The following is a 24,621-nucleotide window of genomic DNA, read 5'->3' on the forward strand; positions in this document are numbered from 1 at the left end:
CTGATGGACGGGAGACCCGAACCTTCCTGGGACTGGGATGTACTGTTGTACAAGAGGCACCGGCATGGGAGTTGCAAAAGATTTGATGACTAAAATCCTTTTCTGAAAAACAGCAATAAAACTCAAACTCCTTGTTTATTGGATTGGTCACAATGGTTGAAAAATGAGGACAGGGTTTGGGAGTCATGACAGGGGTTTTCTTTTTATCTCTGTAAATTACAAAGATAATTTTTAGTTGCTCTTTTGAGTACTTCTTTTTTTAATTTTAGTGAAAATGAGGAGGAGGGAGTAAAAATTAAAAGGTTAAAGAAGTACAGGGATAAAAAAACCTGACACCTATTCAGTCACTGATTCTCTAGGACCATAATGGTGAACCTTTTTATAAAAACCACCCACTTTTGCAGTGCAGGTCAACCTGAACCCTCCTGCCCACTAGTGGGCGTTCCAGCTTTCATGGTGGGCCAATTGCGGCGCGGTTTGGAACATGAAAGCTAGAACGCCCACTAGTGGGCAGGAGGGACCAGGTTGACTGGCACTGCAAAAGTGAGCGGTTTTTAGAAAAAGGTTCACCATCAGGGCTCTAGGATGAGGTGTGGTATCTCTGGAAGATATGAGCTCTGAAGACTCCACAGCTGGGAAGCAAGGCCTCCTGAGAGCTCTCTAAGTGGATCCCCAGAGCCACTCAGGTCTCGTCACTGCTGTTCTTCCCTGGTCAGCCCTGCTTCGTTTTCTAATTCCGACATCTGCTCAGGTCATCCACTAAATAGCTAAGAAATACCATCCTAAACAATCACAGTATATTCCTATTTACATGGAACATCACACTTGTCCTTTAAAACAGAGAAAGAAAACTACTTGAAATATAAGGTCTTCCTCGTTACCTGCAGACTCTCCATGCTCCAAATCCTTGTCCTGACAGGTATCCACAGGCTGGGATGGGAAACCTCTGCCTCATGTCTGTTCCCAGACACGTGTCCCTCTCTCTGGTTCCTTCAGCCTTCTTTTGAACATAAGTAACTCAAGATTTGATAATGTGACATGTAATACCCAGTCCCTGGCTAACCTAAGTCCTTCACTCCCCAAAGTGCTATGCCCAAACAACACCCCAGGGAGTTCTGGACTGCAGGGAAAGCCAGTGGGGGAAGAACAGGGCTGTATGTGGAACAGGTGCTAACGAATATATGTGGATGGTCTGAACTGTACATGAAGGTTCTCAGAGGCTCCTTTCAGCAGAGGTCACTTACGTTCCCTGGACTTCTCTGTTCTTGAGTACAGCTACCTCTTACCTCTCTATTACTCAGTACATTTTACAAACCATGAGTTATATAAAGATAACCGCTTCTTATCCCACCGTGGAGGCACTGAGGGAATAACTGAGTTTATGCTTTGGAACCGACTCACCCCCAGCCCATCCTAATGCAAGGCAGCTATCTCCCCCACCGCAAGCCGAACTCAGCCTAGAACATGGCCCTGGGCCTCAGGCAAACTTTTTTAAAGCTTACAAAGAAAAAGTCAAATGTTCAGTCTTTACCAGACTAATCTAACCATACATTGAAAGATATTAAATGTTCAGCTGTTTTCTGTCCAGGTGTTTGAGGAGAGAAAGACTAGAATTTTTTTACAAATTCTCTTGAGAACCTAACATATCTGTCCACAAAATGGTTTAGGCTTATATAAAAAAGAATTTCCTTAAAGTCTACTTCTTTATAACCAGGATTATCACCACCTGTTCAGTTTCAGGCTACTGTGCAGTAATACAGTAAAAACAAACAGTACAGTCTGCATCTTCACTATGGTGACTTCTGGAAACATCCCTGCCTGCCCCTTGCTCGTCTCTGCTCCGCCAGAATAGCACTTCATACCCGCTCAACAGAAGGGGCCTCTGGAGTCACTGAACCCCTCCTTCTCAAGCAGCCAAACCAATGGAAAAATAACCTGTTTCCACTTCTGGAAGTGCTGATTAGAAATTAACACAATTCAAAAGGATTGCAGTTGTATGCATGTAATTATCCATTTAGACTTGGAGAGGGCCATTATTAGACACGCCACTCTCCTTCTCTCATGCACCCTGGTCCCTCTGCACTTGGGTTTCATGAAGGTCCTCAGGCACACACATGGAGGAGTCTCCCTGCAGAGCTCCTGGGCGGGAAGGCCCCAGGCTGTCAGAGAAAATGCTTTCTCACACCTTCATCCTCATGTTGAACAAACATGGTATTCTTTAAAAACAGAGATAAACACAGATCTCTCCAAGAAAAGCCACATAATTTATCCAATCCCACATTCCAAGACCTGTGAAGACTGAAGCTATGCAGCTGTGACTCACCCCATGGATATTCAGAACTAAACCAGGCACCAGAGAAGACACCAGCCACCATGCGTCAGCTCCCAAGTCAGGGCTGCGTCACCTAGACACTGCTCTCATGTAACAACCATGTAACAGAAACTGACTGTGTCTAAGCCTTTCTTCAATCTAAATTTTTAGTCTTCCAAATATTTTAAAAACCTATATACCCACTCTGTAGCCCCTTCCTATGTCCTAAATACCCCTCTGGCTTCTCAAGGCCACCCTATGAATTTAAAAGACAAGGTGTGTCCTCCTAAGTGAAGTTTTTGGTTTCTTGCAAATCTCAGCTACATCCTCATCTCTGAGATGCCATGCAGCCAGTTTCTATGGAAACGCTAAAGGATTAAGCATAAACAGTTAACCCTGCACACTGTGCTGACGAGTTCTGTGGGCCCACTGCAGTAACACTCAGAAGATACTACTCTAGAGCTTGACCTAAGAATGAACCACATGCAACTGCCAACATTCAAGCATTTTAACATACAAAATCAGAAACTTCACATGGTTCAACCTACTATGTAAACTTGTCTAACCCTCCTAACAAACCCACGAGGCAAGCTTTACAAATGAGTAAACTAAAACATAGATCACTGAACAATTCGTCACAGCCCCACTGCTAGTGTGGATGGTGAGGTGTGGATTTAAACCCGGACAGCTGAAGCCTGGGAGTCCAGACTAAGGCGGGAACTCAGAAGAGGATGGGAAGCCCACATGGCAACCTCTGCTGAGTGTACCTTTCACTTCGATGGTGGCATTTGCTTTAGGAGCGCTCTGGAAGTGGTACACACAGTGGTATTCGCCTGAATCCTCAGCTCTCGGCTTGTTGATCCTACAGAGATGGGAAGAAAAATCAAGTGAGGAAGCCGGAAACAATGGAAATATATACCAGGAGTATCCAGGGGGCAACCAGGGACCTGCTCTCTGAATCATGCCCCTGAATGTAACTCACCTCCTCCTAACTAAAAGGAAAACACCACCCTCTGGATGAATGCTTTATTCTTTACTGGGTGCCAGGAAGACAGAGTGATACATGTTCCCTAGCCTTAAGGTGCTCCAGTCCAATGAGAAAATAAATCACAAAACAATTCATCAAAACAGAAAGCAGTATAATCAATGTTTAGATAGAGAGGCTGGATGGAGCCCACAGAAACTTCCTGCTCACCTGATGGTTCCAGTCAAACAAGGAAGAGCAGGAGAAAGGGACACCCAGTTCCACACTTCCCTAGAGGCCTTGTTCTGGCAGCCTTTTCTACCCTGTAGTGCAGCGGCACACCATTTTACAGGTCTACTCAGTAACAGGACCCGGGCACAGAAAACAAACCAACCTGCACTGAGAGCACCAACCAGACATGCAGCTGACCTTTTCAGGATTTTAGCTGCAGCTGGCACTGCAGGGCCTGTGTGATCTTCCTCTTCACCCACCTCCCCAGCCTCTTCTCAGCCACTTCCAAGCCCTGGTGGTCTTTATTCATTATTTTTTTAATGTGCCGAGCTTGTTCCTATTTCCAAACCTTGACATTCCAAAGTATGCTCTTCTATCACTCCTTAGCCACCTAAGCACCTTTTCCATGAGTCTGGGCTTACACGTTGGTTGCCTTCTGCCCATCCACAAATCTCAGTGATATGCCCCTCCCTGACGTCCTCTCTCATATTACACTATAATTCTTTACACAGAACTTATCACAACACATTATTATACAGGGTGGGGCAAAAGCAGGTTTACAGTTGTTCATGTAGAAAATAATACTTTGCCTGGCTTGTGGATAAAGTATCAAGCTGAAATTCTGAGGTGGCCAGTTTGAAACCCTGGGCTTGTTGGATCAAGGCACGTATGAGTAGCAACTACAAGTTGATGCCTCCTGCTCCCCCCCCCCCCCCATTTTCTCTCTCTCTCTCCAAAAACCAGTAAGTAAAATCGCGGTAGAGCGTTGGCCTGGTGTGCAGGAGTCCCAGGTTCAATTCCCGGCCAGGGCACACAGGAGAGGCGCCTATCTGCTTCTCCACCCCTCCCCTTCTCCTTCCTCTCTGTCTCTCTCTTCCCCTCCCACTGCCGGGGCTCCATTGGAGCAAAGTTGGCCCGGGCGCTGAGGATGGCTCCATGGCCTCAGGCGCTAGAATGGCTCTGGCTGCAACAGAGCAACGCCCCAGATGGGCAGAGCATCACCCCCTGGTGGGCATACCGGGTGGATCTCAGTCGGGCGCATGCGGGAGTCTGTCTGCCTCCCCATTTTCAGCTTCGGAAAAAATGGAAAAAAAAAAACAACACATTTAGCCTGACCAGGTGGTGGCACAGTGAATAGTGTTGGACTGGGACGCAGAGGACACAGGTTTGAAACCCTGAGGTCACCAGCTTGAGCGTGAGATCATAGACTTGACCCCATGGTCACTGGCTTGAGCTCAAAGGTTGCTGGCTTGAGCCCAAGGTTGCTGGCTCAAGCAAGGGGTCACTCGTTCTACTGTAGCCCCCCAGTCAAGACACATATAAGAAAGCAATCAATGAACAATCAAGGAGAGTGGCAACAAAGAACTGATGCTTCTCATCTCTCTCTCTTCCTGTCAGTCTATCCCTATCTGTCCCTCTCTCTGACACTGTCAAAAAAAAAAGCTTTAGATTAAAAAAAGATAATGCATTAATAAATAATGCAAAAATAAAGTGTGTGTTTAGCATACTTGCAACCATAAGCCTTCTTTGCCCCACCTTGTATATTATGTGACTGCTTGATCACTGTCCATTTCCCAAGAGACCAAGTTCAATATTGATAGGCACTGTTTATCTGGTGCCTAATTCTATGCCCAGCACACAGCCTGGTAGCTGGAATACAGTAAAGGCAAGAATAAACAGATGAATGCACACAAACTCAAATGAACAGAAGCAAACAGCTGGGCACAGATCCGAACCAAGTTAAGCAGAGAGTCAGAAAGGAGGACTGTAAGAAGTATGCACAGCCTGACCTGTGGTGGCGCAGTGGATAAAGCGTCGACCTGGAATGCTGAGGTCGCCGGTTCGAAACCCTGGGCTTGCCTGGTCAAGGCACATATGGGAGTTGATGCTTCCTGCTCCTCCCCCTGTTCTTTCTCTCTCTCTCCCCCTCTCTCTCTCTCTCTAATAAAAATGAATAAATAAAATCTAAAAAAAAGAAGTATGCACAATGGCCAGAACTTCCTCTGAATCCCACAGAGTGACCCAAACAAGCTTTCTTGCCCCTGTGGATGAGCTTCACACCAGCACAGTCCTGTCTGGCCTGTACCTCCTACCCCCTCCTAAACATGTGCAGAAAGGTTGGTGTGTAATTACAGAAAATAGAAAAAGCGGCCTCCAGATCAGAGGACAGACTATATAGTTCCTGCTCGTTTGCTTGGTGGTTAAAAAAGGATACTTGTGCTGGTCACGTCTCCACTGACTAACAAATGTCAGAAAAACTCCTAACCTTGATCACTGAGTGGCCCAATGCACTTTTCCACCTTACTACTGATTCCAAAAGGAAACACGAGTTAAAGAGACCGTGCATGAAGAAAGGCACTGCCACTGCCCATCCCCTGGGTGGTCTCAGCATGTTTGTGGCTGCATAATACTCTCAGAGGAGCAATGAAGTCTTCTCAATTTGACACAAGTACCTCTTCTTAAATCAACACTCTCCCGTGGGAAAACAGACACAAGTCACCTGCCCTTAACAAGTCTTCCAGAATTTGGAGGTGAAGCAGAGCTCTATACTGTATTCAAGGCTTAGGCAGACTCTAAGTTCCTTGAGAAGACTTGGGAAGGTGAGGTCAGGCCTATGGGCCCAAATCTTCCCACAACTTTCCCTGTGACTGGCTGCTGGAAGCAACAGAAGTGAATGGAGAATGACCACCATAGCCTAAATAGAAAGATGCAAGATCTAAGACGGGCTCCATGGCTGACTTACTAGGTGCCCCAAGGGATTCATCAGTTGTCATTCCACAAAGTTTGGGAGAACACAGATTCCTCGAAAAACTCTGACAATGTACAACAGCCTGGAGAGCTTTAAATAATCTGCGAAAATAGATTTTATAAAGTCAGGCTCAAACTTCATAAAGTTACAATTCAAAGCTTTGTGGATGACATAGCACAAGACCCCAAAAAACATGACTGAATGTCTCATACACTGAAAAGAGATATTGTAAAACAAAAAACAAACAAAACCAAACTTGTAAAAATAATGGACAGACCGGGAAACAATGCTATTTATTCCATCCAACACCTCTACTTGAGTAACCTTTTCCAAACTACAAGGATATAGCTGATGCTATATTTGACACTATATTTCCAACTTCGTATCAGAAGAAACTATAGTGGAGACAGATTAACAAACCTGCCACTAAACACTACGGCACAGCAGAAAGCAAGCACTGATCTCATTCCAGAATCAGAAGACCTGGAACCCAGCTTGACTATTAAACCTCAGATCCAGTATTTGGCCTTGAAAGTAGTCAACAGTTACTTCAATCTTAGTTTCCTTAAGCCCCACCCCAAAGGAGGAGGATCCACAATTAATGTGGATTAACTAAATAAAGGGTATAAAAGGATCTCAGGATGGCCCTGAAGCCACTGGGCGCACTGGCTCCCCTGCCCTTCCAGCCCTCCCTCTCTCTGCACAGCAGTGCTGCCAAGCAGGGCAGCTGACCCTCTTCCAGATCGGTTTTTAACCAGGAACAAATATTCTGAAAGGTGAGATGCCATGTGTTACTAGATATTCCAGACAGCACCAAACCTTTGGGTGCCACGTGACACTGACCAGCAAATATTTCCATTTCATTGAAGGGTATGTCCAGGATACCACTCTTATTCCACATCCCTAAACAGCCCCACATCCACTGGTCCTTCTCAGGTCACAGTTATACTCAACACCCTAAAGGGTAATTCACTATGAAATCTACCCAGAGGGCCTGACCTGTGGTGGTGCAGTGGATAAAGCGTCGACCTGGAAATGCTGAGGTCGCCGATTCGAAACCCTGGGCTTGCCTGGTCAGGGCACATATGGGAGTTGATGCTTCCAGCTCCTCCCCCCTTCTTTCTCTCTGTTTCTCTCTCCCTCTTTCTCTCCTCTCTAAAAATGAATAAATAAATAAATTTTTTAAAAAAAAATTAAAAAAAAAAAAAAAAAAGAAATCTACCCAGAGGAAAGATCGCTTAGGGTGATCTTGCTCTAAGAATCCTAAAGAAGATTTCAGCCTGTTTCCTCAAACCACTGGATTAGGTCAAGAGATCTGCATTCTACTTGTGACTTTCCAACTGATGAGCAAGAGCATTGTGATCCTGAGCAAATCACTCCCTATGCCCTTAGTTTCTCTATTATAGTGATGGGAGCCTTCTATGGCTCACAAACCAAGCTGCTCTTTAGAATCATTTGGAAATCTTTTATAAAACTCTGGGCCTCACCTAAGATACACTGGACTAGACTCCCCAGGAGGATCAGTCTCATGTCTGTCTCACACAGTATAATTATGGGTGATGAAGGTCAAGTAAGCTCAGCACACTCCCCCATCCTTCCAGAAGACGCCAGGCCTTCTCACCTGTACTCCATGTTGCTTGCATTCTTACGAGTGGCAATCAGTTCTACCCCATTCTTTGTCCAGTAGCTGTGTGACAGGATGTGTGAGCTGGAAGTGAGGTTACACTGCAGGGTGATGGGGGTAGCAGAGACCTCTGGAATGGTGACATCTTCGCTGGTGACAATCCTTGGCTCTGTAATAAGAGTGCACAGTGACAGGGGCCACAGCCTTCCACTCCCTGCAGCCCTAGCCTGAAAGCTGGGTGGGGTAGGATGGGGAGACTAGAAGAAGAGGAGGGACAGACAGGACCACATGAGGAATTTCACTTTACCACTTTGGAGGAAGTCAAGAAAGGAAAAACAATGATTATAAACAAATGACCACTAGCGCAGACAACAGCCTGAAGACCCGCTGACCTAGATGTGAAGAGAATGGGAGTATTACGGGGTGTGTCCTCGCAATAGTCCACTCACACCTCTGAATCCCATCGTTTTATAATGTAAGAACCACCAACCAATTCTGCTTCAAATAGAAAACCAGGCTCCACCTTGCAGTCTGAAGATAAAGACAGCATCATTTACATAACTAATAAACTCCCTATGGAGTCACTAGGGTAGGAACAATCATAGCAGTAATTAGATAATACATGTATGGGTTTTTCCCATCAATCTGATAAGCCTATGGCAAACCAGCCATGGCCATTAATTGTACAGAAAAAGACAGTGTAGATCCTAAAAGCAAACTTCCTGTTAAAATTCTATTGCATTTTCCAAAATTTGTCAAGGGAACATTCTTAAGGAACCATCAGATTTCTGCAGCCCATACATTATTTACTCCCCAAAACTAATTTTCAGAACTGCACTTTCAAACACATTCCATTTTGAGGTAATATAACTAGAATGCAGTAGGTGCTGGTATTACAAACTCCTGGAGTTTTGGAGCTGAAAGGCCCTTAACGAGTCCACTGAATCCCATTCCTTAAAAGCTAGAAAGGTAAAATTACTGTGCAAGGCCGTAATTGTTATTGGTGGCAAAGCTGGGCCTAGAAAACACATCTGACTCAATTTCTTATCCCTGTCCCCCAGCTGAAAATCACACTACCCCCTTCCACCTAGGGCAGTCCGATGCTTTGTATTCTGGTTCTGTCCTGGACTAAGATAACCTAGAATCACTAGGTTTAATAGCTACAAAACTAGCCTAAGTCAAATGTCATACCACAATGACCAGGAATTTTTGAAGGCACACTCTATGGTTCCTGGAAGGTGTGTCCTGAAAGCATTTGCACTTCCATCCCCATATTAAAGCCAAGATGTCTCTAATTGTGCCTGTTGGTATTTAGCTTTCTTCTTTCCCCAGGGTTAGTTCTTTTTCTACTTTTGGTCATTTTCAGGTGAAGTCTAAATTACATCTTTTCCCATTCCACAATCAGAGGTAGCTGCTTATTTATTTATCTATTTATTTTCCAATTCTTTTTTAGAAATCCTGACTTCCCATCTCCCTGTACCTGCTACTTCCTATCTCCACTCTGCAGCAGCTCCCTGATACCGCTCTGTGCAGCGTACTGCAGACCGAGCTCCGGAGAACATAACTCTCCCTCCACGGACACTAAGTTGTGTGGGAAAGGGAGAGGAGAAACAGGTCACGGGACACTTGAAAAACATAATGCCCCAGACCTCCTTATCATGTAATATTTCTGACTGTATAGCTCGTTGATTCCAAAAAAAAAAATGTGTTAAATAAAACAAATCCTTAAGTTTGCTCAATCAGATTGGTTCTCACTATTGTCCAACTCTCGCAAAAGGACAGTGGTTATCTTCCATTCACTGGTCCTCATCAGTGACATCAAACAGGGTCTCTAGGTACAGATAATGGAGGCATGGCAGCCACTAACACAAAAGCAGATGCATGTGAACATGTTAGCACAGTGGTGTCCCATGATTTCCAAAACAGACTGGACAGAAGCCAGACCCCTGGGCCTCAAGTCGAGCAGAGCAGCTGCAGACCCTGCAATGGAAGGTGCACACACACCATCAGCAGAAAGCACCGCAACTCCGAAGAAAATCACAACCAAGCGAAAACAAAAGAGAGAACCAGTACTCCACAGAAATTAAAAAATATAAAGGCAACATTAAAACCCAAACACACTTAGGCTTTTACTGAATTTTTATTGTCCAATTTCATTTTCTGTCCCCTTAGGGACTCTCCCTCTGGTTCTTCCTCTCAGATTACACTGAGAAAGGCTGAACTGAGAGTGAGGCCAAGAACTTCCAGATGTTTAAATAAAGGGAGGCCAAACTAAATGCTGCTCTTACTTGTGGTCATGCAAATGACCACTGTAGCTCAGGGGGTTAGTGACTTGATGAGAGCAACCTGGAAGGCTTTCTGCCAAGAATTCTTAGAAGACAAAGCAAAGCATTTTTCCCCTTAAGTGTTAAATATCCAGGAGAAAGGCAACTGGGAGAAAGTGGACAATTTAAATAGGTTCAGATATGATTTTGCACATTAGGAGGGTCTGAGGTGGGGAGCCTCCCTCCTATGATTGCTGTATATGGAAGCCAGTGCTGACCAGCCACTCTGGACACAGAGCCACATCTGCATTCTGCACCAGAATGAGGTGGGGCTTTTTTTTTTCTTCTGTAACCAAGCAATGCCCACAAAAGTCCAAGAGAGAGGAACATTTAGAAGAAGTTCAACATTTTTTTACCTGCCATGGACTCCTATTTAGAAGCAGTAGGTAGGAGACTCGTACCCTAGCCATCATTCATACATCAAAGAATATATTATGGCCAGTGAGAGAACCTAAAAACTGGGCATGTTTCTCTTCCTGCCTTGCATTACTCAAAGAGTTTTTGGGGGTAGTACTATCATTCTTAGATAGTATACTGGACCTCACCTTGGAGGCACATGTCCCTGGGGATCATAAAACAATCTAACGAGGGTGGAATTCAGGGCGTTTTTTTTGTTTTTTAAAGAAGCCTTGCTCTCTAAAACAGTCAACTGACTGATAGGGAAGTCTGGGGAAAAACCAAACTAGCCAGGGTTTCATTCAACCACATGCAGACACCCCTAAGTTAGGAAGCTGACTTCCAAGTAAACTGGGGGAATGCTGTGTACTCTCCATGTTGGCAGACCCTTTAATGTGAGTCCACTGGAGTCAGGCTCCCAGGAATACAGATGCCAAATGCCCAGCCCATTCCTTGCTTACAAACTTCTGCAGACCTTTGTGGCCACTTGGGTAATTCTGCTTTTTTAAGGAAAGGAGCAAGGGAGACAGCAGAAGGAGGCATGCAAGGGGGGAAAAGTTGTTAAATAAAAGAAAAACTGCTGGGTTAATATTCCCTTCTTCCACATAGACAAGGTTTTCTTTTCCACTTTCCAGAAGCAGGTTCTCTAATTCAACAGTGCCAACTGCAGCAGCCTCTCCTGTCTCTCCTTGAGGCCTCGCTTCTGCGTAGGCTTCTTCCAGGTTCCTGTATAAATATATAGATTCAGGGCCCATCTCATGTTACCCACTGTTATTACAAAGTTCCTCATAACTGTACTTTACTATTTTTACTCCCTTCTAGTCAGTCAGTTCTCTAAGCCAGGACTGGCTGCAGGTCTCTCACTGAGAGAGTCCTGGAAGAGAAGGGGAAACACCCAGAGGCTCCTTCTGTTTAACAGAGGATGCTCCCTCAAGTACCACCGGGTTGGATGCGGAGCTGGAACTCTTGCCGAGCTGGGAGCACTGGCTCTGTGGTGGCTTCTCCCCCTGCCCACCACGCAAGTACAAGACACTTCAGAAACAGAGGAGACCACAGAAGCCCCAGCGTCCAACGTCTTACTCGTATCTGCTACAGGGGATGCAAGGGAGAACAGATGCAGGGGAGGATTCTGAGGCAGCAGCTCCTCTCACCCTCATTGCTCACAGAAACAGGGATACCTCTACTTTCCTCTTTTTTTCAAGACACAATAAAAGGCCCATGTAAATGGATTCTGAACTATTTCTCGGTAGCCAGCCTCTGGGATTAGGAGCATGATGCCAACAATCAGCAGAGTCAACATGCTTGTAAACAGGGTTCAGAGACATCTCTGACTTCAAAACAGCATGGTGAGGCTTTAAATAAATACCTTGCAGCTCAGTGTCACCTGGCTCCACGTGGAGGGAATCTCAGGCCTCTGCTTTTAAAAGAAGAGGAGACGAGTGAGGAGTATGCTGCTGCAGTGGGGGGCTGCTATCAGAGAAGTACATGCCACTGTTTTAGAAAAGAAAAAAGAGCTAAGGAAATATCCAAGCTTACATGCCACCCGACAACCAAAACGTACCAGTGCACCGCACCCATGGCGACATTCCCATCACAGAACAGGATAACACCAAGTCACAGCGAGGGAGAAGGAGAGGCAAACACAAACTTAAAACCACAGAGGTGAAGGCAGCTACTCAAAGAGCTTCAAACAAATGAACAGAAGAAATAAAAAGTCGTTAGACTGGGGAGAGAAACAAAAATAGAAAGGCACCAGAGAATAAATCAGTGAAAGGACGGCAGGAAACCTACTACAAAACTAAAAGGGAAGGAGAGAAACAATTCAACACTAGGCTGGTCTGACTGCCTGGTTTTGTGAGTTTTAAGTGTTTTTGTTTTTGTTTTCCCCCCAGCCTCCCCAGGACTTCCTCCCCACCTCTTCTCAATGCAGATGATTTTGGACAGGCACGATTTCCCCAAGCTGTTTGTTCCTGAGGAGAAAGACACAGAGAAGGGCTGGGGAAGAAGGGAGGAAAAAAGGACAGCAAAGGTAAAGAAAAAGCTGCCACAGATGTTTTCATACACTACAACCAGAGGGTCATGGGTCTGAAGAACAAAGACAGGGGGTGGGGTAAGTGACTGCACTGGGGAAGAGGGAAAGGAAGCAGAGGGAAGGGTCATCGGGCCACTTCTAAGGACTACAGTACTACTACTGTAGGGTGCTGGACTCACTCTGAAGGACGCTTATGGTGGCCTGGGCTCGAATCCATGTTATGGAGGGGTTTTGCCTCAAGTCATTCCTCTTGGGGTCGTTGCTGGCCCTGCACTCGTAAGTCCCAGAGTCCTCCAAGGTAAGCCGGGTTATTCTCAGCACACTCACGCCGTTTGACCCGTAGGCGGTGTTTACGGTGACACGGCGCTTCCGAGCACCGTCCCACAGCTGTCTGAAAGACTCTGCTCTGTTGACTTCTGCGTACCACCACTGGATCTCTGGCGTGGGGCTCCCGACCACATCACAGTACAGCTCAAAGGCGTCCCCAGTGAGCTTAGTTTCTGACATGGGCGACTTGACAAACCCAGCTAGAGGGAGGGGGAGCAGGAATGCAGTGACAGGCCAATCAGAAAAAAAAAAAAAAAAAGAATCAACAGGTGTTAATAGTAATTTAAAGAAAAGAAAAAAGCAAATGAGTTGCAAAGAACAAAAAGAATTCATTTTAAACTATAGAGACAGTAAATAGCATTTCATACAAGCTTTTAGAAGAAGAACCACCTTGGGAAGCTTAAGAAGCAAAGGCAGGCTAATTACAAGCTGGGGCAGTTCAAGTGCTGGCCAGGCAGAAGCAAGCCCACTGGGAAAGCAGGTCAGCAATGGGCCCAGCTGGTAGAAAGGAGAAAGCCTCAGGTCTCAGAGAAGAGTCTCTTTCCGTAGAGCAAAAACCATAACCTTTTCAAACTCAGACAAGTGATGAAAGATAACCAGAAGTGGCAGTAGATACATATGCCAAGTCAGGATCTCTCTTTTGGATGAATGAACACTTTGTCAGAAATACAATGTCTCTTGTGGGCCTCAATAAGAAGCATTAAATAATAGATGAACACCTCTTGGGAGTCAGAGTTCAAATTTCAACTGAAAGGTAAGCGAATTTCTCTCTCATGCGGGAGACTCTGTCCTGCATTCAAGGTAAACTTTCCCCACATTCCAATCTTCCCTGGGCCTATGGCAAACAAACCACCTAGTTACCTGTGATGAGGGAGCCTCTACCTGACTGCAGGCCCTCAGGCATATAAGAACAAGCCCATCTGGACTTCAAAGTGAGAATTACTATGGGGGTCAATTCAGGAGGAAACCAACAGTAACAGCAACCCAACTCACTGCCAGGGAATGGAGGGACTATGTCCTTCCTCCATAATCCCATAAATCCATATAACTAGAAAATTCTCCTGAAAAGTCAAGTCTTAAAAATAATGCCTGACCTGTGGTGGCGCAGTGGATAAAGCGTCGACCTGGAAATGCTGAGATCGCCGGTTCGAAACCCTGGGCTTGCCTGGTCAAGGCACATATGAGAGTTGATGCTTCCAGCTCCTCCCCCCTGTCTCTCTCTCTCCTGTCTCTCTCTCTCTCTCTCTCTCTCTCTCTCTCTCTCTCTCTCTCTCTCTCCTCTCTAAAATGAATAAATAATAAAAAAAAATATTTTTAAATCTTAAAAAAAAAAAAATAACCATGGTACTTGACAGGTTCTCTCTACATAAGTTGCCTGGCTCCTAGGGGCCAGCTCAAAAAGAATGAACAATGGATAATGATGAGTTCAACTCTGTTTGCCAGGTGCTGCCCAGAAACTAAAGTTGATGCCTACTTTCACTTGTTCAAAATTTGTTTTAGGTTACACTTTCATAAGTGGAGAGAAAATTTTAAAAATCCAGGCTTATTTGAAGGACTTGGGAGTGGGGTCCACAGAAAACCAAATCACAGTGCAAGCACACTTTCAGCTATGTATTCCACCCAGGGGTCCAATTCAAGTAGTAGGACAAGGGGCAGGGTGAGAAGCTAAAAGAGGGCACTCTGAGTGGCTGGGTAATTTCTCTTGAGACTAACCCAGCCTCTCTGCAGTGAGCAGAGCATGGTGCCGGGATCTACCAACATCAGACTGAAAATACCCCAGAGGAGAGATACAGGTTCCCAGAGGAGAGGTACAGGTTAAACGAACAGTTTTCCTCCAGTCCACACGCCAAGAATGCAGTGGGGCTGGCTGAAAATGGAGGTACTAATGGACAGTTTTCTATTTATATCCATAGCAGTATTTGGAGGTAAATTCCACCCCATGATCCTCAGAAACTACTTACTCAAGCAGAGGTCAAGACTAGCCTTTCAATACTGGGGAACATTCCAAATCTGGGGAAGAAGGAATGCCGTTATTAACAGCCTTAGACTAAAGGTTCTGCCTTGAAAATGGCATTCTAAATCACCTCTTTGGATCAGCGTCAGTTCCTTAGATGGAACTATCTACCAGAGCTCCAGAAGAAGCCAGAAAGATGTTATTCTCAGATGCAGAGGAAGTTTTAGAACTCCAGAAAGGAGATGCCAAGCCTCTGAATGGAGAACTGCACTCAACTCCAGATAAAGTGGTATCAAAGGAGCCATGTCTTAGTCTCACAACTGCCACCTGCCAAACTGTCAGAACCAAAGCCAACTAATATAGAGGCAAGGTAAAGGAAATCGGTTTCGTTCATTTCACTCCTGGTTCAGTCACCAGTTTTCTCAATGAGGTACAGTATTAGTAAATCCTTTGAGAGTAGTGAAGAGTATTATCGGTACTTTGTTTTAATCATGTTCTTAATCATTAAGTGGTTCATAAAGCTCATCTCACATTCTCTGTAAACTGTGAGAGGAAGTTATGTCCTCTCAAATGCCATGATTAGCTACTTGATAATGCTCTAGAAATCTGTTAATGGATCTGTTTTCTATTTTTTTCCCCTTCTTCCAAATTGCACTTCCAAGCAGGCTTAAATGTATGTCTATTTATCAAGCTATTGGCCACTCTGATGCAAGAAGAACCCAGAACCACAAAGAACCCATCCAACCCCAGTGTAATCTCAAATCTCAACACCACACAATTCAAAATCGGCTGAGGAACAGCCTGAACACAATTCCCAAGGCAGACACCAAGCAAGTCACTCAACCTGACAGTGCCAGCCCAAAGGTAAGACTTCTGAGGAGGAAGGAATGCATGTCAGATTTAGTTTAATTTTCAACCTACATACAGGAAAATTGGACCAAATTTCAAAAATCCCCATTAAGTTAGTAAATTATATGATGGATATTTAAACCAACCTATCTAAAAACAAGATTAAAAATTCTTTAAAACACTAATATACATTTATCTGTGCCCTCTACAAGTTAATTATTAAATGTATATAAGTGGTTTTCAATAGCCAGTCCACATACTGTGCTTTGTCTGCCAGAAATTTTGTGAAGATTACAGAGTCTATAATCATGAGGTCTGTAATCTTCATACAGCACAGGTTGGTTAACTCCTTCATGGACCGGCATGAAATTTCTGATGGACTGGCACCAGTAGGCGGTTTCAAAACACTGATGTATATCAACAAATAACATTTTCTAAGTATGTGTTACATGTTGGACAATGTGCTAAGCACTTTATCTCACTTAATCCTCACAACAGCCTTATAAGATAGATGCCATTACAACCTCCTTTTTGATGTGGAAAATAAGGTCCAAAAAAGTTAAGTACTTTGCTTACTGTCACAAGCTAATAGTGAAAGAGTCTGGCCTGGAATCCAGGTGTGTCCAAAGCCAAAGCATGGCCTCCTAATACTTCCCACAACTATAGTCTATGTAAGCTTACTAGGCTGGAAAAGTTTTTAGTAGTTATTTCAAAGTTAAAGATGTCTTTTGTCACCACTGAGAATTGAATAATTTCTGGCCACCAAAAGCCAGGATCCCTCCACTGGAATGTGCAGAACACTATGATTACTGACTCCTTAAAATTATACTACAGTTACAGAATAGAGATAGAGAAGCTCAGGATCAAAGAGTTCCTAAATGCAACTGTGCGTTTGTTTTGGGGGGAGGGAGGAAAAGTGAAAAACCATAAGATGATTCTAAAGCAAAACTGTCCCCTAGATCTGATGTCCATTGCCCTGCTCTTGAGAAGGCTAGTTATATAGGAAGTAATTTAAAAGACATTATATGCATTCTCTGGTGTTGTAGTCACTGGCCAAATTAATAAAGGGAAGCACCTAGAAGTTTCAGAAAACATAACAGTTTACAAAGTGCTTCCACACATATCACATCTCATTTTGTACACATAATTTCACAAGGTTCATACGGCAGGTGCAGAGAAAGGCTCACGATCTGCCCAATATCACTTAGGCAGGTATCCAGACTAGCTGGGAACAGAACACAGGTCTTCAGCTCTTAGTCTAGTTCTTTCCAGTAAACTTTACTGTCCATAAACAAACTAAGTAGGGGATTCCTTGACAGCTGAACACTCACCAAAGATCATGAAAACAGCTCTATACTGCTCACAAAAATTAGGGGATATTTTATTGCTTCATATTCATTTTGAAATATCCCCTAATTTTTGTGAGCAGTATATTTCTCCTCCTAGAAGCAGGGAAAAGAAAAAGTCCTCTCTACACACTGCAGGCATCCCTACAAGATACTGTGGATTGAGGTCCAGACCACTGCAATAAACCAAGTCATAATCTTTGTCCTGGTGGAGAGAGGGTCTTGCCTTGCCTTCAAATTGTAAAAAAATATATAATCTCTGTATTATGCCTATATTGTGAAATCACAGTTAGTTAGCAAGGGAAAGTTATTAGCAACTATCTGCCTCATTATCTATCCAAAATGAGCTCCAATTCAGAAGTGAAGAACAGGCTAGCAGCAGCAGGAGGGGGCAGGCAGCTCAGAGCCTAACTCACTGCCCTTTCATTACCAAGGGCTTTCAAACAAGCATGTGCCTTCAGATGACAGCAGGGCCAGCAGCCCGGGAAAAGAGAGGCTCTCTGGCAGGAAAAAGTGCATGTGTAGATGCAGCAGACAGTGAGGAGAAAGAGGGAACACAGAAGAGCAGGTAGAGTCCAATCCCAAGAAAACTGCTTCTACTTTTGCTAGAAAGCAAACAAGACAGCTTCGCTCCACAGGAGGGACCACCAGTGATTTTTCACAGTTGAATCTCCCACTTACCTCCAGGGCAATCATTGAACAGGTAATAAGGTAAACTTCTATCCCTCGCTCAGCTGACTACTGCCAAGCCAGGCCTTTAAATCTAGCCTGCATTTATCACCTTTTACTTAAAAAACAACAGGCCCTGGCCGGTTGGCTCAGCGGTAGAGCGTCGGCCTGGCGTGCGGGAGACCTGGGTTCGATTCCCGGCCAGGGCACATAGGAGAAGCGCCCATTTGCTTCTCCACCCCTCCCTTCCTCTCTGTCTCTCTCTTCCCCTCCCGCAGCCAAGGCTCCATTGAAGCAAAGATGGCCCGGGCGCTGGGGATGGCTCCTTGGCCTCTGCCCCAGGCACTAGAGTGGCTTTGGTCGCGGCAGAGCGACGCCCCCGGAGGGGCAGAGCATCGCCCCCTGGTGGGCAGAGCCTCGCCCCTGGTGGGCGTGCCGGGTGGATCCCGGTCGGGTGCATGCGGGAGTCCGTCTGACTGTCTCTCCCCATTTCCAGCTTCAGAAAAATACAAACAAACAAACAAACAAAAAACACAACAAAAAAGAGGGGTTCCCTTCAAGCCCCACTCCACTACTAATTTCCATGGGTGGTTTATTCTGTTCTCTCCTTCATGCCTCATTAATAGAGGAAATGACAGCCAAGACACAAGACCATTTCTCTTTCCCTTCTCTCTTTCTCTCTCTGTATCTCAAAAATGAAGAATGAACACAAGCTAATTCTGTGCTTATAGATAAAATATTTCAAATCTGTCTGAATTACTCTTCCCTGATACAAGGCTATATACACAGGCTACTTATACAGCCTGCTTACCCTTACTGTTCATTTAAGATGAAAATCATCACTATTTCTTTCTCTTCTTTTTGTATTTTTCTGAAGTGAGAAGTGGGGAAGCAGAGACAGACTCCGCATGCACCCCACTGGGCTGTTGCTCCATTGTAACAAGAGCCATTCTAGTGCCTGAGGAGGAGGTCATGGAGCCGTCCTCAGCGCCCGGGCCAACTCCGCTCCAACGGAGCCTTAGCTGCAAGAGGGGAAGAGAGAGACAGAGAGAAAGGAGAGGGGGGAGGGGGGAGAAGCAGATGGTTGCTTCTCCTGTGTGCCCTGGCCGAGAATTGAACCTGCGACATCCACATGCTGGGCCAACACTCTACTGCTGAGCCAACAGGCCAGGACTACTTATTACTATTTCTTAACACCCAGAGGCAGCTCCTAAGCCCGTATGCACTCATCCTGTGCCCAGCAAGGGTAAGGCAGGCCTGATGCTCTTGAAGTGGATGGAAATGGGGTAGCCTCATTCTATGCAGCAGGAAGGAGGTATGTGGGTCTAAGCTCATGGATTAGTCCTATCTGTGGATACAGATGGCAGCAATTACAAAGAATTTTTCAAATTCAAACCTGTTCCTTTCCCTGCTACCTCTATCAGGCAGACATAACAAAGGCATGGAAATTAAGACTGTCCCCATTACTAGCTTCTAAACCAAAGCCCATCCGTTATGCTGAAATTATACCATGCAAATAGCTAAAGGAATCTGCTTGGCATATTTTAGCCAGCCTTCTGCTTTGGAGAAATAAAAAAGCCTAGTTCAAAAGAGACTATGTAGTTTAGTATTTAAAAGCAGAAAACTCCAGAATCGGATTGCTTGGAGGCCCTGTCCCTAATTTTATGGTCTTAGGCAAGTGACTTTACCTCTCTGAGCTTCTCCCTAATCTATAGAACAGGACCAACATATATAGTAGCAACCTCATAGGGTTATTGTGAGAATTTTACTAAGTAACACAGCTTAAAATAGTGCCTGGCATATGGTAATAACCACTATTCAACAATGTTAGCATTATTATACATCTCCACAGAAATAATGCTTAACAGGTGATATACAGTAGCCTTCAAGACTGCCCCACAACAGGCTGGGAAGTTTGGATGAACCAAGTTTCTTTAAGACACAAGAAAAAACCTGAGAACCAGAATGTACATGTTTTCTGCAGGAAGCAACAAAAATGAAGGTAATTCTTTTTCATTCCCTCCTATACAGAGAGGAAACTAGAATGGAGAGTGTTAAGTGTAGACTCAAAGAATTAACAAACATTATTAGAGTTATAATAGTCATTAAATGAGATATTATGAACAAGGTGGAAAATCCACAACTAATGAGAATAAAAAGAGAATCTCCTTTAAAAAAAAAAGTATAGAGTAAACCTACCAATTACAAATCAAGCTACTTAGCAATGATATATGAGAAGATACTGAATATCAGGCAAGCCAAACTATAAATTCATAAAACATAAGGGAAGATGGTAGTCAAGAGGATCTTGGATCATGACAGATTAGTTTAATTTCAGTCTAGGAAAGAATGTCAGCTTTTGAGTCAATATCTCCACAACTTAAATTTTCCTTACTTTGAGCAGTTTCTTCAAATGGGAACGATGCCAACTATATCGCCAGATACAGTTGTCAAAGTCACATAACACATGTGGAAGAGTTGTATAAACTGAAAGCTCTGTGCAAATGTTCAATTACTTTAGCACAGGTAAGGGATAAGCATCTGATGTGGCTGATCTTCAACAAGGATTTTCATTCCAGCCTGCTGTCAATTCCTACTGACAGGCTACACAGCCATCATCTTGATCCATGGGTCTAAAAGTTCGTGACCAAAAAAGCTGAAAGTATGACAAAAAGCCATGGGCTGGGCCCTGGCCGGTTGGCTCAGCGGTAGAGCATCTGCCTGGCGTGCGGGGGACCCAGGTTCGATTCCCAGCCAGGGCACACAGGAGAAGCGCCCATTTGCTTCTCCACCCCCCCCTCCTTCCTCTCTGTCTCTCTCTTCCCCTCCCACAACCAAGGCTCCATTGGAGCAAAGATGGCCCAGGCGCTGGGGATGGCTCCTTGGCCTCTGCCCCAGGCGCTAGAGTGGCTCTGGTCGTGGCAGAGCGACGCCCAGGAGGGGCAGAGCATCGCCCCCTGGTGGGCAGAGCGTCAGCCCCTGGTGGGCGTGCCGAGTGGGCGCATGCGGGAGTCTGTCTGACTGTCTCTCCCCGTTTCTAGCTTCAGAAAAGAAAAAGAAGAAGAAAAAAAAAAGGCCATGGGGTTCTCTCATCCCAGGAAATACACACAAACAAAATTTTACATATAATACAGAGGGTGTCCCAGACCCAGGTTACACTCCCTGGGTCTCAAATATTTTGCTGTTGGACGAGTGGACAGATACGTGTCTCTCTTAAGCTGAGAGCTCGCTTATAGGGAAGTGAACCATGGTTTACATCTGAGTTGGCTCCATCAACTTATTCAACCACAGTCTCATCTGGGAGGTTCACACAAAAATGTACATAATGTTATGTTGCATTCTACCTTGTAATTGAAAGGACGGCCTAACCCAGTCATGCGTATTCTGTTGAAGCACCTCAGAAGCAGTGTGGGGAAAAGTGGGGAGTGGAGAGAGAGAGAGAGAGAAAGAGGGGGGGGTAGGGGGAACAGGGCTCAGAGACACCTATGGGGGAGAGAGGCTAACTGTGCTTTTTCTGAATTTTTCAATTTTCCAAAAGAAAAATGCATTGAAAACCACTAACTCAAAAAATATCAACATGTTTCAAATAGAAAGTGACAGTAAATAAAGATTGCCAGCAATAATTTTTAAAAAATCAAAATAAATTTTGCTAAAAAAAAAAGTCTTACAAAAATAAAAGTAAAATCTGACACCAGATCTAAGAAACAGAAGGGATTGGAAAATTTTAATAGCAAAGAGAACTATCAGCTCAGAAAGGATCCCTAACACTTCTCTTCCTGCACATCTGACATGCTCAGCAGCACCTGCCTATGACGCGTCACACCCTCGAATGGGCTCTGCTTGTATTTACTTATCAGAAAATCCTGGCCACTTAGTCTGTGCTTACATAGTCTCCAGGCAAATAGTTTCATTATTAAAGATACCCCCTTGAAACTAAACATTTCTTCCTCACCCCAGGGAGGTAAGAGGCATTTTAATTTAATCTTGAACAAAGAAAGTGAGGCTAAATATAATAAATCAGGTCCTATTTTGACTGTGACATCAAACTGACTATAACTTTAGTTCTTAAAATCGGAGAAAAAGGCCCTGGCCGGTTGGCTCAGTGGTAGAGCGTCGGCCTGGCATGCAAGGGGTCCCGGGTTCGATTCCCGGCCAGGGCACACAGGAGAAGCGCCCATCTGCTTCTCCAAACCTTCCCCTCTCCTTCCTCTCTCGCAGCCGAGGCTCCACTGGGGCAAAGATGGCCCGGGCGCTGGGGATGGCTCCTTGGCCTCTGCCCCAGGCGCTAGAGTGGCTCTGGTCGCAACAGAGCGACGCCCCGGAGGGGCAGAGCATCGCCCCCTGGTGGGTGTGCTGGGTGGATCCTGGTCGGGCGCATCAGCTTCGGAAAAATACAAAAAAAAAAACAGAGAAAAATGCAGTAGCCACAAACTACTGTTAGGTTAGTTATTGTTAGAAAACTTTAGAAAATCCACTTCCTAACTCCACAAACAGTACTCAAGCAGCTGTTACACAAAAGAAAAAAGCTAAGTTTGCTAGCCATTAAAAACCAAGTTAAGTTTCATCCAAAGGAAACAGGCAAATACATACAAACCAGCTATATATCAAAGAGTGTTCTTAATGAAAGGTTTGGTTTCAAGCAGTGAAACACATTCTTAAGCAAATGCTCATAGACTGCCAAAAACAGCTATAGGACAATCCAGAACTACACCCAAATGGAATGTTGAAGGCAGAAACAATGGGGGGGGGGGCAATTACAGAGCATTCTAAGAGTTATCAATCAGTTGACCCTCCAGTTAGAATTTAGTAAAGACAAAATAAAAACATGCTATAAAGGTTAACACTTAACTCCAGTGAAATAAACCATTCTCAAAGCCATGGGTAATTAATAACCGAAAGCTAATCTCCACTAATTACTTTTCCTGTGAAATTCACCTATCTATATATTCAGTTTAACTTTTGCTAATGAGCTCGATTTCTGTTCCTGACATACCAACAATCAGGATTTAAATGTTAAAGATAATACAATTCAGCCTGACCAAGTGGCATAGTGGACAGAGCATCAGCCTGGGTCACTGAGGACCCAGGTTCAAAACCCCAGGGTCACTGTCTTGAGCATAGGATCACAGACATGACCCCATGGTCGGTGGCTTGAGCTTGAGTTCCCTGGTCAATGAACATCTGAGAAGCAATCAATGAATAACCAAAGTGCCACAACTAAGAGTTGATGCTTCTCATCTTTCTCTCTTGCTAAAAAAAAAAAAAGAAAAAGATAATACAATTCAGCTTTCTTCCACAGAATACTACAGCTCAGCTTGTTCTTTCATCCTCATACAATCCCATGAGAATGACAATGAACACAAGTCTGACAGTCTGGATAGAACCTAGAAGACATTTTACTGAAAGAGGTAGGAAGTCCCCTCACAAATAACCATTCCCCAAAACCACAAGTCAAATAGTTTGCACATAGAGAAATTCAATCTCTGAATTACATCTCAGAATATTAGGTAATAACAGTGTTGGTCCTCCCAACTGATGAATTATTTCCAAAATATAAGTAGCTTATAGTTGCAACCATGGAAATTCTGTTGTTATATATCAAAGGCAAAATTTCCCTTAGGTGGCAGAATACTAGAGTAGCAATTCTTAAAAAAACTTTTTATTTTTAAGTGAAAGAAGGGGAGATAGTGAGATAATCCCACATGCCAGGATCCACCTGGCAACTCTCATCTGGGGTCGATGCTCAAATTAACTAAGCTATTTTTAGAACTTGAGGTCAACACTTGCACCAACTGAGCTATCCTCAGCACCCAGGGGCAACACTTGAACCAATCAAGACACTAGCTGTGGGAGAGGAAGTAGAAAAGGAGGGGAAGGAAGGAGGGAGAAGCAGATGGTCACTTCTCTTCTATGCCCTGACCAAAAATAGAGCCTAGGAGGTCCATATGCCAGCCCCCTATTCACTGAGCAAACTGGCCAGGGCCTCACAACTTTATCATGCATCAGAATTGTCTGTTAAAGCAGACAGCTGGACCCTGTCCCCAGAGATTCTTATTTAACAAGTCTGAAGTGGTGCCTAGCAATGTGCGTTTCTAACAAGTTCTCAGATGATGTTGGTGTTGCTGGTCCACAGACCATATCTGACAATGTCTTAAGTGTGAAATTGTTCACTTTTTCAACTTCTGCAAACAGAGGACAATAAGGGCATAAGAGCCACACAGATGTTTCTGAAACCACAAAGACTCAGGACTCTCCCTGCAGTTGAGTCTGTGTTCATAACCAAAAGAAGGACCATGTCAAAATGGTAGCTAGCCTGACCTATGGTGGCGCAGTGGATAAAATGTTGACCTGGAAATGCTGAGGTCGCCGGTTCAAAACCCTGGGCTTGCCTGGTCAAGGCACATATGGGAGTTGATGCTTCCAGCTCCTCCCCCCCTTCTGTCTCTCTAAAATGAATTAAAAAAAAAAAAAAAAAAAGGGTAGCTAAAGACTGTGTCATGGCCCTGGCCGGCTGGCTCCATGGTAGAGCGACAGCCTGGTGTATGGATGTCCTGGGTTCGATTACTGGTCAGAGCACACAGGAGGAGTGCCCATTTGCTTCTCCACAACTCCCCTCTCATTTCCTCCCCTCCTTCAGCCAAGACTCAATTAGAGCAAGTTGGCCCTGGGCACTGAGGATGGCTCCGTGATCTCTGCCTCCAGTGTTAAATTGGCTCCGATTACAATGAAACAAGGGCCTCAGGTGGGCAAAGTATCACCCCCTGGTGGCCCTGCTGGGTGGATCCCGGTTGGGGTGCCTGTGAGAGTCTCTGCCTCCTCCCAAATAAATAAATAAATATTAATAA

The 24,621-nt window shown here is 44.6% G+C and overlaps 1 protein-coding gene across 1 annotated transcript in view; it reads right to left on the reverse strand.

Annotated features, from left to right (window-relative positions):
* The window catches only part of NPTN (neuroplastin), an 83,255-nt gene that overhangs the window by 19,578 nt on the left and 39,056 nt on the right, over positions 1 to 24,621 (reverse strand). Inside the window, exons 2-4 of the mRNA XM_066278074.1 lie at positions 12,811 to 13,158; positions 7,877 to 8,048; positions 3,079 to 3,173 (exon numbers count right to left, since the gene is read on the reverse strand). Coding sequence (XP_066134171.1) covers positions 3,079 to 3,173; positions 7,877 to 8,048; positions 12,811 to 13,158 — 615 coding nt within the window. The remainder of the gene's footprint in view (positions 1 to 3,078; positions 3,174 to 7,876; positions 8,049 to 12,810; positions 13,159 to 24,621) is intronic.

This window comes from Saccopteryx bilineata, chromosome 4, assembly GCF_036850765.1.
Source record: "Saccopteryx bilineata isolate mSacBil1 chromosome 4, mSacBil1_pri_phased_curated, whole genome shotgun sequence".
NCBI classification, from domain to species: Eukaryota; Metazoa; Chordata; class Mammalia; order Chiroptera; family Emballonuridae; genus Saccopteryx; species Saccopteryx bilineata.